The sequence below is a fragment of the Lotus japonicus genome, chromosome 6 (assembly GCF_012489685.1).
Source record: "Lotus japonicus ecotype B-129 chromosome 6, LjGifu_v1.2".
Lineage (NCBI taxonomy): Eukaryota > Viridiplantae > Streptophyta > Magnoliopsida > Fabales > Fabaceae > Lotus > Lotus japonicus.
In genome coordinates, this window is record NC_080046.1 from 44,376,086 (window position 1) to 44,393,752 (window position 17,667).

General features: G+C 37.2%; 2 protein-coding genes across 2 annotated transcripts; one reads left to right on the forward strand and one right to left on the reverse strand.

Moving 5' to 3' along the window:
- The first annotated feature begins 848 nt into the window (after positions 1-848).
- On the forward strand, positions 849-9,762 carry LOC130725379 (uncharacterized). Its single transcript, XM_057576616.1, has 5 exons — positions 849-977; positions 1,079-1,852; positions 2,546-2,754; positions 8,423-8,814; positions 9,578-9,762. Exons 1-5 carry the CDS (start codon positions 849-851, stop codon positions 9,760-9,762), a joined length of 1,689 nt encoding a protein of 562 aa, XP_057432599.1.
- A 2,902-nt stretch (positions 9,763-12,664) lies between these two features.
- On the reverse strand, positions 12,665-14,349 carry LOC130723807 (V-type proton ATPase 16 kDa proteolipid subunit-like). The gene is made up of 3 exons (XM_057574943.1): positions 13,872-14,349; positions 13,383-13,660; positions 12,665-12,965 (listed from the first exon to the last, which is right to left on the reverse strand). The coding sequence occupies exons 2-3, from the start codon at positions 13,600-13,602 to the stop codon at positions 12,958-12,960; spliced, it is 228 nt and encodes a 75-aa protein (XP_057430926.1). The 5' UTR covers positions 13,603-13,660; positions 13,872-14,349; the 3' UTR covers positions 12,665-12,957.
- Between the last annotated feature and the right edge of the window lie 3,318 nt (positions 14,350-17,667).

Here is a 17,667-nt window from a genome sequence, read left to right on the forward strand (position 1 = left end):
ACCTGCTTTCTGATAAAAGCATTAAGGATCATATCAATAAGAATTTTAACTATCTACAAATTAGTAGTGTCCAAGTAGGTCTGAAGCCTCTGACTAGGAAGTCTCTTGATATTGCTGTACTTCTTTGTCTTAGAGAAATTAGACATAATCGGTTCCATGACTCCCTCTTAAGTACGGTTGAAACCAGCCTGAGCAATGGACCAATCTTTTTCAATTGTTTCCCTGACCTAACGGTTAGTTTGGATGATAAAAACATCCTTGACGTTCTCTTCCTAAATATCATGCTTCACGGCCTTGATATGAAGGATGATTCTGTCCCTATCTCTTTAATCTATAGGGTTCAATACAAAGTAATGAACTCTATCAAATCTTATTTCTTGCGAACAAATTGTGAGAAATCTGGAGAAACAACTCTTTTCCTTACAGATTATGATAAGGTCAATGTTATTGTTCCTAAAACTATCCAATGGAGCGATATCACCCTTCTTGAAAAATGGTCTTTGGAAAAGGCTGCTCCTGCTCAACCTATTGAAACCACTGAGTTTCGTGAAATCATCCAACATCAATCAGGTTAAGTTGATCTTATCTTTGATAGAAGAAATTCTTTCTCTATCCCTAGATCTGTTAGGACATCCTCTAATGATTTCCAATCAGCCATGTCCAGAAGATCTTTTTCTATGTCAAGAAGAAACCAACTCGAGCCAAGTGCTCGTCCTTCAATCTCTCATGATGGATCAACCATCCATCTTGCAGGATATGTCAATTCTACTCCTGTCAAGACCACCTACGATAAAGGTGAAGAAGATCATCAATCCACTCTGTCTCCAACATATTCTTCTCTAGAAACCATGGAGAAACTTCTGATTTCATCGGAGCTATCACTGCTGAATTTGTCACTGACAAAGAAAGCATCCGAAAAGACTTTTACTCTGATCGTTGGACTAAGCAAAGAGAATGGTTCTTTGCAAATTACCAAGGTAAGAGGAGAAAGAAAATCCAAGATCGTTTTTATGGGTTCCTTGAACTCGTTCAACAAAATATCTTCTTCTTTGACTGGTTTCATGCGTACACCATTAAGAAGAAAATCCCTTACCCTTATCAAGTCGACGTTATTAGTTGGCAGCTTAAGGATGGCAAAGAAACTCTCTCAAACTTACCTCCTAAAACTCCTTTCTTCCTTAAAGGAGCACAATCTGCACTTGTCTTGGCTTCTCCCTTCAAAACCAGAGAAGGAGAAGGTGATGTCACTAGCAAAGACATCAAAGACCTCATGGAACAAGCCAATTATACTAACAAGTATCTTCAGACCCTTGGAGAATCTCAAACGAATGATTCTTCTGGAAAAGGGAAAGGAAAGGTCAAGATTGAGCCTTCCTCTTCCTCTGCTCCTCCTGATACTAAAGGATGTCAACTGGAAAAGCCTCTATTCAAGCCTTTCCAAATCAGTAGCCGTTCTAGGCACTCGGCTCAATCTCTTCGTGCCAAAAATGAATCTGATAATGAACTCCTTCAAAAGGTTGTTGAGCAACTTAAGCTTCTCAATCAAGTGGTTCCTGAATCTCCTGCTACTACCCCAGTAGCAGCCTCTGCTCCTGTTCCTCCAACAGCAGCTTCTGAACCTGTAATCCGTCGAAGTTCAGCTCGCAATACCTCTGCTTCTTTGAACAACATCGAAGAAGGAGAGTCTGATGTTCAATCTGTTAAGAGCATTCCTGCTGTTAACCCTGTCATCCACAATTCTAAAAATCAGTGGAGAAAGGAAACCAAACTCTATTACCCTAGAGCCACTGCCCCTGATCTCCTATTAGAAGAAAAGGATTCTTCAAATTTCAAAAGCTTTAGTGCCAACAATGTCTATGAATGGAACATCGATGGTGAAAATGAGTATGGCATTACCAAAATCCTCCAAAATATGACCATGGTTGCCACTGCTTATGAAACCTCCAATAATTGTCCTGAATCTCTTATAGTCGAAATCTTGGTTGCTGGTTTCTGTGGTCAACTCAAAGGTTGGTGGGATCATTAACTCACTGAAGAAGAAAAGAATCAAATCTTGACTGCCGTCAAGACTGATGAAGAAGGTAATCCCATTATGGAAGATGGCAAGTTCATTTCTGATGCTGTCAATTCCTTAATCTTTACCATAGCCCAGCATTTTGTTGGAGATCCTCCCCTCATCAAAGATAGATCTGGTGATCTTCTGTCTAATCTCAAGTGAAAATCTTTAGGTGATTTCAGATGGTATAAAGATACCTTCTTGACCAGAGTCTACACCCGTGAAGACAGCCAACAAGCCTTCTGGAAAGAGAAGTTCCTGGCAGGTCTTCCTAAATCTTTTGGCGACAAAGTTCGTGAAAAACTTAGGAGCCAAAATCCTGGGGGAGAAATCCCTTATCAAACTCTTAGCTATGGCCAGCTCATAGCTATTATTCAAAGAGTTGCTCTCAAAATCTGTCAAGATGACAAAATCCAACAGCAACTCACCAAGGAGAAATCTTAGAATCGCAGGGATCTGGGTACCTTCTGTGAACAGTTTGGTATTCAGGGTTGCCCTAAGAAACCTAAACCCAGAAAGCAAGATCCTCCTCCTAGACAACAGTGGAGAAGGAAATCTAGTAGAAATCATGATAGGAAGCCCAAACCTAGATCTAAACCCCATTCCACACAAGCTGCAAAGACCCCTCCTGAGAATAGACCCTCTCAAGGAAAAGATGTCACCTGCTACAACTGTGGCAAGCCAGGCCATATTAGCAGGTATTGCAGACTCAAAAGAAGAATCTCTGAGCTTCATCTTGAACCTGAGATTGAAGACAAGATCAATAATCTTCTCATTCAAACTTCAGATGAAGAGGAATCTGCCCCCTCGGACTCTGAGGTCTCTGAAGACCTAAATCAGATCCAGAATGATGATGATCAATCATCATCTTCTATCAATGTCTTGACCAATGAGCAAGACTTACTCTTTAGGGCCATCGATTCTATCCCTGATCCTGATGAGAAGAAAATCTACTTGGAACGTCTCAAATTTACTCTGGAAGATAGACCTCCCAAGAGCCCCATTACTACAAATAAATTCAATCTCAGAGATACCTTCAAGCGTCTTGAAAAATCTACTATCAAACCTGTCACTATCCAAGACCTTCAATCTGAAGTCCATACCCTTAAAGCTGAGGTTAAAAGCCTCAAACAAATCCAGAATAGTCAGCAACTTATCTTAGATAAACTGACTGAAGAAAATTCTGAAGGAGATAATTCTTCAAGTTCTTCATCTGCTTCCAATCATTCCAATCATGCTTCTAACAATAACATTGGTGATTTTCTGGAAATTATTAACCATGTCATCATTCAAAAATTTTATATCCATATTAAGATCATTATAGGTGATTTTATTTTAGAAACTCCAGCACTCTTTGATACTGGTGCTAATTCCAGTTGTATTTCTGAGGGACTCGTTCCCACCAGATATTTTGAGAAAACAACTGAGAAACTCAGTGTTGCTGAAGGTTCTAAATTAATAATCAAATATAAGATCCCCTCGGGTATTATAAAAAATGATAGTCTTGAAATTGAAACTTCCTTTCTGTTAGTTAGGAATTTAAACAACAAAGTCATCATTGGGACACCTTCATAAAAAAGCTCTTCCCTTACAACACTGATGAAAAAGGCATCACTGTCCAGCATCTTGGGCAGCCAATCACTTTTAAATTCTCCAAACCTCCCTTTATTAAGACTTTGAATGTTATATCTTACAAAGAGAAGCAAATCAATTTCCTCAAAGAATAAATCTCTTACAAAAATATTGAAGTTCAATTACAACATTCTTTGGTCAAATCTAGGATTGAAAATATTTTAGAAAACATTCAATCCAGCATTTGTTCTGATTTACCTAATGCTTTTTGGGAAAGGAAGAGCCATATGGTTGAACTTCCTTATGAAAAAGATTTTTCTGATAAACAAATCTCAACTAAAGCTAGGCCTATCCAAATGAATGAAGAACTTCTTCAATTTTGCCAAAGAGAAATCAACGATCTTCTGCAAATAAAAATTGATTCGCAGAAATAAGAGTCCCTGGTCCTGCGCAGCCTTCTATGTCAACAAGCATGCTGAGATAGAACGTGGAACCCCCAGGCATGTTATCAACTACAAGCCTCTCAATCAAGCTCTTTGTTGCATTAGGTATCCTATCCCCAACAAAAAAGATCTCCTAGCCAGATTACATGACGCTAAGATTTTTTCAAAGTTTGACATGAAGTCTGGATTCTGGCAAATCCAATTACAGGAAAAGGATAGGTATAAAACCGCTTTTACTCTCCCCTTCGGACAATATGAGTGGAATGTTATGCCTTTTGGTTTAAAAAATGCCCATTCTGAATTTCAAAGGATTATGAACGAAATCTTCAATCCCTATTCTAAATTCACAATCGTTTACATTGATGATGTTTTGATCTTTTCTCAAACTATAGACCAACATTTCAAACACCTCAATACATTCATTTCCATAATCAAAAGGAATGGTCTGGCAGTTTCTAGAACAAAGGTCAGCTTGTTCCAAACCAAAATCAGATTCCTTGGTCACAATATTCATCAAGGAACAATCATCCCCATCAATAGAGCTATTGAGTTCACTGACAAATTTCCTGATCAAATCATAGACAAAACCCAATTACAAAGGTTCTTGGGATGTCTCAATTATGTTGCTGACTTCTGTCCTCAACTCAGCACTATAATCAAACCCCTTCATGATAGACTCAAGAAGGATCCTCCACCTTGGTCTGATATTCATACCAACGTGGTCAAGCAAATCAAACTCCGTGTCAAAAATCTCCCTTGTCTTTATCTCCCAAATCCTCAAGCTTTCAAGATTATTGAAACTGATGCCTCAGATATTAGCTTTGGTGGTATTTTGAAACAAAGTTTTTGACAAAGAACAAATTATAGTTTTTACTTCAAAACATTGGAACCCTGGACAGCAGAATTATTCTATTGTTAAAAAAGAAGTTTTAGCAATTGTTTTATCTATTTCAAAATTCCAATCGGATTTAATTAATCAAAAATTCTTGGTCCGTGTGGACTGTAAATCTGCCAAAGAGATTTTACAAAAAGATGTCAAAAATCTAGCTTCAAAACATATATTTGCCAGATGGCAAGCTATTTTAAGTGTTTTTGACATTGAAATTGAATACATAAAAGGATCCGCAAATTCACTCCCTGATTTTCTTACTCGTGAGTATTTGCAGGGAAGATCATAAAATGACGCTCTTCCTCCTCCAGGGGGAGAGGCAAGGTCAAAGAAAAAAGCAAAGGTATCGTAATCTCTGACTCCCTAATCTTATCTGGGCCCACTGCCCATCAATCTAGACCCACTGTCCAAAAAACTGAGCCCACTGCTCAAACTCAATCTCCTCAACCCAAACAAACCAAAGCAGATTATGCTTTGCCAATTGAGACACTTCTTGCCTTTCAGCAATCTGGCCTGAATGAGGTTCCTCAAGGCCTTATCAATCTCCCAAAAAAGACTTGGGCCAGCATCGCAGATGAAGATGATGACCAAGATCTCCCATCTCTCCAATCCATTAGTGAGAAGACCAATAACCTTGCAACTCATTACGGGAAAAAACCTGTTGTTGCCCAATCCGGTCAGCCTAACCCAAATTCTGGTTACTTAACCAAAACAATCTCCAGATTCCAAACCCTGATCGAACCAGAATGGTGGGACAACTCTGAAGGAGTTAACCTTGCCAACTAAATTGGTACCAAACTCTTCCCTAATCATCTTGATCCCATTCACCCAAACAAAACCCAGAGATTCTATGAGTTTATTCTGGTAGATACAAACAGTGTAGAAATCAAGCATTTTAGGGATAAACATGATAACTCCCTAATTACTCATTCTACGCTCCAAATTCTCCGTGTCCTTCGTCCCACTGACTTTGGACCCAATCCAAACAGTTACAAAAAAATTTCCCAGAATTTTGACCCAGTAGGTTTTAATTATTGGGACTACATTAGAGCTTGGGATAATACAATCCTTGGCCTTCAAAACAAAAATCTAAAACATTCTTGGCTCATTTACTTCAAATGGACCAACAAATACACTTTTCCAAATTGGTTTCATTCCTGGTGGAGCTTCTTTGGACCAACTACTGAAATTTTCCCCCCTAAAGTTTTTTAGGGATACAATCATTTTCTAAAACATTGGAATAAAGAGTTAAACAATTACCCTGATTGTTTAAACTTTTATACAATCTTTTTCCTTTCGTGGGTATTTTCTTGGCGTTATGGTCTTAAGACCAAAACCCAACCAATTCTTTTTAAACAAGCCCTTATCAAGTGGTGGAAGATTTTTTATGCTTCCAAGGCTTACAAGGATAATGTAAATCAATGGTTCAAAAGCAACCAGAATTGCCTCAAGCATGCTAGTCCACAATCCAGTCTCTTGCTTAATCAGAAGGCCCACATCACAGCGGCCCTTGCAGGAGCTTCAACGGAAGAAGACTTGCTAAAAAATCTCTAATCTGCTCTTCAATTATTGAAAGAGCCAAAAGAACAGGGCTCATCCTTAAAGGCCCCCCAGCTCAAAATCTCTGCTCAATCTTCGTTTGGGTCAGATTTTGCCCTAGAATCTACAGAATCAAGTGATGATGACCTCTGCTGAGTTTTGTCGTCTTGTAATCATTTGATGTTGTAATAATTCAATCTCAATTATTGTAATCTACTGTAGCAACAGTAAAACTTTTTACTGTAGCAAATAGTACCCGTCAAATAGTACCGACCACCGGAACTATTCAACTGGAACTATTCAAAACAGTGCTCAATTTTTTCTTTAAATAGGCTTCTTCTAAGCTTTGTTAGGCAGAGTTTGGATAGAGAAGCAACGTTTGTAAGCACTCCTTCTCTGTTTTCTCTTTTTCAATCTTTCTTTAAAAGTTTTCCTTCAGTTATTTTGTAATCATTCAATCAGTTTATGTAATATCTATCTTTTTATTCTGTTCATGGAAGGCTGAGCCCCCTGTTATTTATTTATTTATTTTTGCTTTCTGTTTTTATTTCTGTTATAAGCCTCTGCAAGGTGGCGTCCTACTTCTCTTGCTCTTAATTCCTTTATCCCCCTTCTTCTGCTTCCGAACCCCTCTTTGAATTTCTCCTATCAAAGATAAGATCCACTTGACCTGATTGGTGTTGGATAATTTCACGAAACTCAGGGGTTTCAACAGGTTGAGCTGGAGCAGCCTTTTCTAAGGACCATTTCTCAGGAAGGGTGATATCGCTCCATTGGATGGTTTTAGGAACAATAACATTGGCCTTATCATAGTCAGTAAGGAAAAGGGTGGTTTCTCCAGATTTCTCACAATTTGTTCGCAAGAAATAAGATTTGATAGAGTTCATTACTTTGTATTGAACCCTATAGATTAAAGAGATAGGGATGGAATCATCCTTCATATCAAGGTCGTGAAGCTTGATATTTAGGAAGAGAACGTCAAGGATGTTTTTATCATCCAAACTAACCGTTAGGTCAGGGAAACAATTGAAAAAGATTGGTCCATTGCTCAGGCTGGTTTCAACCGTACCTAAGAGGGAGTCATGGAACCGATTATGTCTAACATCCCTTAGATAAAGAAGTACAGCAATATCTAGAGACTTCCTAGTCATGGGTTTTAGACCTACATTAACACTACCTATATGTAGATAGTTGAAATTCTTATAGATATGATCCTTAATGCTTTTCTCAGAAAGCAGGTGGATTTCTTCATCATCCGTTTTGAGTTTATAGGTTTGTTCAACCGTTTTGATGATGAAATCTGATCTTTTGAAAAAAGATCCATTTGGTTTATAGATCTCAGTATGAGAAATTTTTGGAATTTCCCAGTTATCGAGATCTTGATTGATGTCTTCAAAATGAATTTCTTCTTTGAAAACATTTTTTGATTTTAATTGATTAGATTGATGATGATGATGATCGATGGAAGAAGAAGAGGGTTGGGAAGATTTGAATGAAAGCTTGGAAGAAAAATAGCGAAGCATTAGGAAAGACAAACCTTCCTTACCTGTAAGTATCATCGCCATCACCTGGTTCTATAGAAACAGATAAATAAATTAGAAATATAAGTTATGTTCTGTATTGTTCTTAATAGTTGAGCAGTATAGATCGGGATCAGACTTAAGCCACCACAAAAAGAAACTAAACAAGGACATTAAAAATATTCAGAAATAAGATATCATATCTGTAGTATGGCCCAAATATAGACTTACCGCCACACAGGGACTTACTGCCTTAATGCCTCCGCTGCAGATATGATCATAAGTCTGAATAGTAATAATCCTAGAAGGTCTTCAAGAAAGGTTTTCATTTTAGTTTAGTTCAAAAGTGTACTACCAGTCCAGATCCGTTTCCATATTGCTTAATTATGTAAGAACAAAGCAGATATTCTAGGCACTCGGCTCAATCTCTTCGTGCCAAAAATGAATCTGATAATGAACTCCTTCAAAAGGTTGTTGAGCAACTTAAGCTTCTCAATCAAGTGGTTCCTGAATCTCCTGCTACTACCCCAGTAGCAGCCTCTGCTCCTGTTCCTCCAACAGCAGCTTCTGAACCTGTAATCCGTCGAAGTTCAGCTCGCAATACCTCTGCTTCTTTGAACAACATCGAAGAAGGAGAGTCTGATGTTCAATCTGTTAAGAGCATTCCTGCTGTTAACCCTGTCATCCACAATTCTAAAAATCAGTGGAGAAAGGAAACCAAACTCTATTACCCTAGAGTCACTGCCCCTGATCTCCTATTAGAAGAAAAGGATTCTTCAAATTTCAAAAGCTTTAGTGCCAACAATGTCTATGAATGGAACATCGATGGTGAAAATGAGTATGGCATTACCAAAATCCTCCAAAATATGACCATGGTTGCCACTGCTTATGAAACCTCCAATAATTGTCCTGAATCTCTTATAGTCGAAATCTTGGTTGCTGGTTTCTGTGGCCAACTCAAAGGTTGGTGGGATAATTATATCACTGAAGAAGAAAAGAATCAAATCTTGACTGCCGTCAAGACTGATGAAGAAGGTAATCCCATTATGGAAGATGGCAAGTTCATTTCTGATGCTGACAATTCCTTAATCTTTACCATAGCCCAGCATTTTGTTGGAGATCCTTTCCTCATTAAATATAGATCTGGTGATCTTCTGTCTAATCTCAAGTGCAAATCTTTAGGTGATTTCAGATGGTATAAAGATACCTTCTTGACCAGAGTCTACACCCGTGAAGACAGCCAACAAGCCTTCTGGAAAGAGAAGTTCCTGGCAGGTCTTCCTAAATCTTTTGGCGATAAAGTTCGTGAAAAACTTAGGAGCCAAAATCCTGGGGGAGAAATCCCTTATCAAACTCTTAGCTATGGCCAGCTCATAGCTATTATTCAAAGAGTTGCTCTCAAAATCTGTCAAGATGACAAAATCCAACAGCAACTCACCAAGGAGAAATCTCAGAATCGCAGGGATCTGGGTACCTTCTGTGGTCATTAGTTGGCAGCTTAAGGATGGCAAAGAAACTCTCTCAAATCTACCTCCTAAAACTCCTTTCTTTCTTAAAGGAGCTCAATCTACACCTGTCCTGGCTTCTCCCTTCAAAACTAGGGAAGGAGAAGGTGATGTCACCAGCAAGGACATCAAAGACCTCATGGAACAAGCCAATTATACCAACAAATATCTTCAGACTCTTGGAGAATCTCAGACGCATGATTCTTCTTCTTCTGGGAAAGGAAAAGGAAAAGTCTAGATTGAACCTTCCACTTCCTCTGCTCTTGATATCCCTAAAGGATGTCAACTGGAGAAACCTCTATTCAAACCTTTCCAAATCAATAGCCGTTCTAGGCACTAGGCTCAATCTCTTCGTGCCAAAAATGAATCTGACAATGAACTTCTCCAAAAGGTTGTTGAGCAGCTTAAGCTTCTCAATCAAGTAGGACGCCACCTTGCAGGGGCTTATAACAGAAATAAAAACAGAAATAAAAACAAGAATAAAAACAGGAGGCCCAGCCTTCCATGAACATAATAAAAAGATAGATATTACATAAACTGATTGAAAGATTACAAAATAACTGTAGGAAAACTTTTAAAGAAAGATTGAAGAAGAGAAAACAGAGAAGGAGTGCTTACAATCGTCGCTCTCTCAGTGTTTCTCTTTCTAAACTCTCTATCCAAACTCTGCCTAACAAAGCTCAGAAGAAGCCTATTTAAAGAAAAAATTGAGCATTGTTTTGAATAGTTCCAGTTGAATAGTTCCGGTGGACGGTACTATTTGACGGGTACTATTTGCTACAGTAAAAAGTTTTACTGTTGCTACAGTAGATTACAATAATTGAGGTTTGCTCTGAACTTTGTAAATCAGAGTTTGGATAGAGAGTTTAGAAAGAGAAACACTAAGAGAGCAACGTTTGTAAGCACTCCTTCTCTGTTTTCTCTTTATATATATATATATATATATATATATATATATATATATTAATTTGCCTTTCAAAAAAAATCACCCAAACCCCCACCCAGAATCAATTAGCAGCAGCAACAATTGCTCTCCATGGTCCTCCAACAACAAGTTCTGTTCATGGTAAAATACCCAAATTCTTACAATCACAAACCTCATCTACGACAATAATTATTCATCAAAACAGTAATTTTAATTTCTTATTCAACCACCACCACTCTTTTATTGTTCATCAATTTAATTGGGCTAAATGGGAATGTTAGTTTTAATTTTACAATCCTTTTCCGCACATGAGTCTCTAGACTTGCTGGATGGGGTTTGCTTATGTGCTCCATCGTCAAGCAGGTGTATGTGGTAGACAGATTCACGACGTAAAATTAGAAAAAAGTGACTTGTAAATTTTAGTCACGTGGTGATTCTTAATTGAAGGGACATGGAGAGACAATAGAAACAGGAGATTCTCATCATTTCAGAGATGAATTTTGAGTTTTGGGATGAATATGAATTTCTGGGTTTTGAAAAAATTATGAGTGAAAAATGACTTAATTTGATGAAAGAAATTTTGGAGGGATCAAAATAGATATGGAAAATTCACATGGAACCATTTTAGATTAAATAAAAAAAATTCAAGGACTAAAACCTTTATATTTTTTTCAGGTACCATTTTATATTTATGTGTTTAAGTTAGGGACAAAAACATATTTAACCCTAAATAAATTAATAAATAAAATATAAAAATTTCATCTAATTATCTTAAATGTGATTGGTTCATTTAGATTATGGGTTACTTAACCCAAATTTCACCATGGGTCATTTAGACAACCCAAAAAATAATGCATTTTGGGGCTCTATATTTTTTTCCATCTCTTCTGGGACTACGTTTTATCATCTAAGAAAAACAATTTTTCATAAAAATTTATACTTTCAATATAAAATTATGATACATAGATATTAATATCTGATATTTTTTTTACACTTGGAAAAATATTGTCCTCTTTTATTCAATACTACCTCATATATTGTGTATTTATTTTAAAATAATATTATATAATTTATAATGGTAATATCGATTAAACCAAAGTTCAATTATACGGTTGAACCAATGAACCTTAAACCGGTACCCTCACCGGTTTGATCACCGGCCCGATTCTGCTAACCTTGGTTGTTCCAACTAATTAATTTCTGCTACATAAAAAATTAGTTCATTGCACCAGTAATAAGATATATATTGTCTTAACTACATATTGTATAAAATCAAGTAGTGGTAACATTATTTTATTTCCTGTTTGTGTACTTAGTTTTGACTACCGAGATCTGGTTTTGCTTCTCTTTCGTACCTCTTTTGTCCGAATTTAAATATTAATTTAATCTATATCTATATTTTACTGTTATAAATATTAATTAAATAAATTGTAGTTGGAGCATTGTTTTAATTTTAAAGTTAAAAAATAATTAATATAAATATATGAGTAGTTGGGATCCGATAAATGATAATAAAATAATGAACCGTTGTTGGATTAAATTAATAGCACTTTTTTCAACGAAATTAATGATTTAGACCCCGTGCATCGCACGTAGGGGTGGAAATAGGCCGAGCCGAGCTTTGTGCGGCCTAGGCCTGGCCTGCATTATCTTTTCGTGGCCCAAGCCTGGCCTGTGGCCTATCAATAGGCCAAATTTTATGGCTTGGCCTGGCCTTTTCTAAGGTCTGGCCTGGCCTACAAGCCTGCTTAAAAGCCTATTTAACAGACAATTTTATCAAAAGAAGGTCATTTGGCTGGCGGGCTAATAAGCTTCTTTTATATATCATTGCACTTTCTTTTCAAATAAAAAAACCTGTATCATTGCATTTCAAAAACTACACCTGTATCATTGAATATGTCTGGAACGTTTCTAAACTAGGTTAGGGTAGGGACTTAGAGTTTTCTTTTATACTAAAGTATACATCAGTTTAAAAAAATCAAATAATATATTATTATATTATATTTATTTATATTATTAATAAAAATAATATATAAATAGGCCGGCCTGTTAGGTCAAATAGGCTTTTTTAATAGTTTGGGCCTGGCCTTTTTAGTTAAACAAGCTTTTAAAAAAGCCTAAGCCTGGCCTTTTAAATAAACGAGCCGAGCCTCTAACGAGCCAAGCCATAGGCCCCTGACGAGCCGCTTGGCCTATTTCCACCCCTAATCGCACGGGTATAATCACTAATTAAATACAAAAATCAGTAAGAGTACAGGTCATGATATCAAAGTCCTCTACACAAATATGGTCAAACTTAAAATTGTCAATCTACGGCAAGAAAAATGTAGGAGGCATGTCTTTCATCAGTACAAGCACATGATTGTAAAGATAGGCATTGAGATACCTTACCTAAATTATGTCTCTCATCTATCTAGTTCTTATCAAGCCGGCTATTTTCAGGATTGTTTGTTCCCCATCGCCTGATTGTTGCTTAGATGTTTCCTTGATCTCATCTCCAGCATCATCCTAAAATGCTAAGATGCATTTAAAATAAAATCTTAGAAAAACAAATACTATCACAAAGCAATGAGAACTGAGAGAATATTAAGAAAAGAAGCCAAATCATATATACTCTAACATCTAAAAGCAATTATCAAAGCATAGGTATGTAATAAATTTCCTTTACTACTTATACTTCAAGTTCAATACTTTCACAAATGATTTTTACTAGTTACATAAATAAGTATATATATTTGAGTGATATACTTTTTTTTAAAAAAATTGGGCTCCCACATAGTCACACATCTCTGCCACTGCATATGATAGAATGCATAGAAACATCAAGTGTCATTGAAATTCTATAAAATCAGTTTAAATCATCTAAAAACCAGTTTCAAGTTTAATCATAGATCATGATGAAATACTAACACACTGAGGCAGAAGCATCATACCTGACACCAGCATCACCATGCCGGCAGAGAGCCCAGCAAGCCCGCAGGCAAGACCAGAGGAGAGATGCGCATAACCATCAAAGAGGTAGTAAGATTTGACCTTAGGGTTAATTCCAGTACTGATAATAACAGCAATAATAAGTCCATAAATACCCAAAACTCTAGCCATAACAACAGGGACAATAGACTTCATCACCAGCTCCGGTCTCATCACTCCCATTGAAGCCACACCAACACCACTCTTTGCAGTAGCTAATTGAATCAAACAAAATAAATTGCTACACAGAAAAATTGAATCAACAACCAAACTATATAAGTAAATTAAACAAAAAAATCATGCAGTGTGTTCATTGCTTTACGATCGAAACTCAAGATGCAAATTAAATCGAACATGAAAATTTCATTGAAATGCGAAATTGCAAGGAGATCGTGAAAATTGAAAGAGGAACAGAGATCTAATTGAGAGAAATTAGTTAGGGATTGAATTACATGAGAAAACGAGTGCAGCTGCGGCGCCGAAAAAGTGGAGCTGAGTTCGAACGTTTTCCCGTGAAAACACTGGAGATTGAGGAATCAGGAAGAGAATCGAGAGGGGATTTTAGGGTTGAAATCGAGAGTGGAAACAGGGTTGAAATCAAGGGTGGATCTAGGGTTCAAACCGAGAGAGAGTGAGAGGGAGAAACGAGAGTGAGGGATCGGATATGAAAATTGGGAACGGGAAATTGAAATAACATTTTTTTTCTAAATGAATGCCACAAGTAATTTGCTGCCAAAGAACTCGCTCCAACAACACTTTTTGTGGCAATAAGGAAACCCGGAAATAACACCCGGTACAATTGCCGTGAAACCTTTTACCGACTCCATACAACAGCCAAATTGTGGTTGGCAGTTTTTATTGCCGCTAAACATGCTTTTTGTTGTAGTGGTAGCACCGTGTTCATAAGCACAACTCTTCAATGATGCTATCAAATATGTTTGTTTCTATAGCCATTTCATGATTCAAATAACTCAAGGTTTCATTTGAAAACATTCAGATGCCACACTAGCAAATGCCGATCCTTTTGATACGAACCACACTAGCCAAATACTTACAAGGAAAACATTTTTTTGCCTATTTTGTATGTATAGTTTGTTTTTTAACAGCGTTTTGTATGTGTAGTAAGCAATGTTTTAAGACTCGGCTCGGTAGCCGACTCGGCTAAGGTACTGAGTCAATGAGTCACTAGTCGAACCACTGGGTCAATGGATGGAATGCTTGACTCGGTTTATATTAAAATATTCTAAAAATATTCATTACAATGTAAAGTTAAGGTATAAAATAAAATATAAATCATAAAAGACGTGCATTATAATCAAGGTGACCCCTAATGTGGACCACTTTTAATGCGTGATATTGATAAACCTCAAAGATTTGGGTTTGTCTGACCCATTTTCCATGGGCTTAGTGGTATGGGCCTGATTTTTCTTTTTGGGGTTTTTAGTTGTCTCAGTTAGCAGACTCATTGCTGTGTATTTCATCCATCCTTATCTATATATCTATATATACCAAGAGGGGGTCGGAAGCAGAAGGAGGGGGATGAGAGAAGGATTAAGAGAAGTAGGACGCCACCACGGAGGGGCTTCTTGCAGAAAATTAAATTGCAGAAATTAAAAACAGGAATTAAAACAGGAGGCTCAGCCTTCCATAAACAGAAAAATAAAACTTGAATAATTAAAACAGGAGGCTCAGCCTTCCATAAACAGAAAAATAAAACTTGAACAAGATATATATTACATAAACATAGATTACAAAACTGAAACTTAAAAACTGAAAAACTGAAACTTAAAAACAGAAAAGATTGAAAGAAAGGAAAACTGAAGGAGAACTTACAGAAGGAATTCTCTCAGTGTTTCTCTCTCTAAACTCTCTATCTAAGCTCTACCAAACTCTGCTTAACAAGGTTCAGAATGAGCCTATTTAAAGAAAAGATTGGGCACTGTTTGAATAGTTCCGGTTGAATAGTTCCGGTAGACGGTACTATTTGACTGGCACTATTTGCTACAGTAAAAAGTCAATTTTACTATTTGCTACAGTACAAAAATTGAATTATTACAGAATAAAAATGATTACAAGACGACAAATTTAGCAGAAGTCATCATCATCTGATTCTGTGGTTTGGACAAAATCTGACGACCCAAGAGAGGATGGCTCGGAGACTTTGTGTTGAGGGGCCTTTGAAGATGAGGCTTGCTTAATTGGTTCCTTCAATAATTGAAGAGCAGATTCAAGATTTCTTAGCAAGTCTTCTTCTGTTGAAGCTCCTGCAAGGGCCGCTGTGATGTGGGCCTTTTGATTTAGCAAGAGGCTGGTTTGCGGACTTGCATGCTTGAGATATTTCTGGTTGTTTTTGAACCATTGAATTACTTTATCCTTGTGAGCTTTGGAAGCATCAAAAGCCTTCCACCACTTGATAAGGGCATGTTTGTTGAGAATTGGTTGGGGTTTGGCTTTAAGACCGTACCTCCAAGAGAATACCCAAGAAAGGGAAAAGATTGTATAAAAGTTTAAACAATCAGGATAATTGTTAAACTCTTTGTCCCAATGTTTCAGGAAAAGATTGTATCCCTCCAGAACTTCAGGGGGAAAGATTTCAGTAGTTGGACCAAAGAAGCTCCACCAAGAATGGAACCAAATTGGAAAGGAATATTTGTTGGTCCATTTGAAGTAAATGAGCCAAGAATGCTTGAAATTTTGGTTTTGCAGGCCAAGGATTGTAAATTCCCAAGCTTTGATGTAATCCCAATAATTAAAACCTATAGGGTCAAAATTCTGGGAAAATTTTCTGTAGGTGTTTGGATTGGGTCCAAAGTCAGTGGGACGAAGGACACGGAGAATTTGGAGTGTGGAGTGGGTAATTAGGGAGTTGTCATTTTTATCCCTAAAATGCTTAATATCCACACTGTTTGTATCAACCAAGATAAACTCATAGAATCTCTGGGTTTTGTTTGGGTGGATTGGATCAAGATAACCAGGGAAAAGTTTAGTACCAATTTTATTGGCGAGGTTCCCTCCTGAATGGTCCCACCATTCTGGTTCAATCATGGTTTGGAATTTGGAGATAGTTTTGGTCAAATATTCCGATTTTGGGTTAGATTGGGTAACTGGGCTAGATTGGGCAACAACAACTGGTTTCTTTCCATCATGAGTTGCTAAGCTTTTTGTTCTTTCAATAAAAGATTGGAGGGGTTGGAGATCTAGGTCATCATCTTTATCAGCGATGCTGGCCCAAGATTTATTTGGTAAATTGATGAGTCCCTGAGGAACATTATCCAGGCATGCTTGTTTGAAGGCAAGGAGAGTTGGAATTGATAAAGCATAATCAGCTTTGGTTTGTTTTGGTTGTGAAGATTGGCTTTGAGCAGTGGGCTCAGATTTTTGGACAGTGGGTCCAGATTGATGGGCAGTGGGCCCAGATAAGATTAAAGAGTCAGAGATTATAATACCTTTGCTCTTTTCTTTGTTTCTTCCTCTTCCTCGGGAGGAGGAGGATCCTCCTCTGGAGGACATCTTACGAGTGAGGAAATCAGGGAGAGAATTGTTAGATCCTTTTATATATTCAATATCGAAGTCAAAAACGCTTAAAATAGCTTGCCATCTGGCAAAGATATGTTTTGAAGCTAAGTTTTTGACATCTTTTTGTAAGATTTCTTTCGCAGATTTGCAGTCTACACGGACTAAGAATTTTTGATTAATCAAATCAGATTGAAATTTTGAAATAGATAAAACGATTGCTAAAACTTCTTTTTTGACAGTAGAATAATTCTGTTGAGCAGGATTCCAATGTTTTGAAGTAAAAGCAATAATTTGTTCCTTGTCAAAAAACCTTTTGTTTCAAAATACCACCAAAGCCAATATCAGAGGCATCAGTTTCAATAATTTTGAAAGCTTGAGGATTAGGGAGATAAAGACAAGGGAGATTCTTGACACGAAGTTTGATTTGTTTGACCACATTGGTATGAATATCGGACCAAGGTGGAGGATCCTTCTTGAGTCTATCATGAAGGGGTTTGATTATGGTACTGAGTTGAGGACAGAAGTCCGCAACATAATTGAGACAACCCAGGAATCTTTGTAGTTGGGTTTTGTCAATGATTTGATCAGGGAATTTATCCGTGAACTCGATGGCTCTATTGATAGGAATGATGGTTCCTTGGTGGATGTTGTGACCAAGAAATCTGATTTTGGTTTGGAACAAACTGACCTTTGTCTTGGATACAGCCAAGCCATTCCTTTTGATTACAGAGA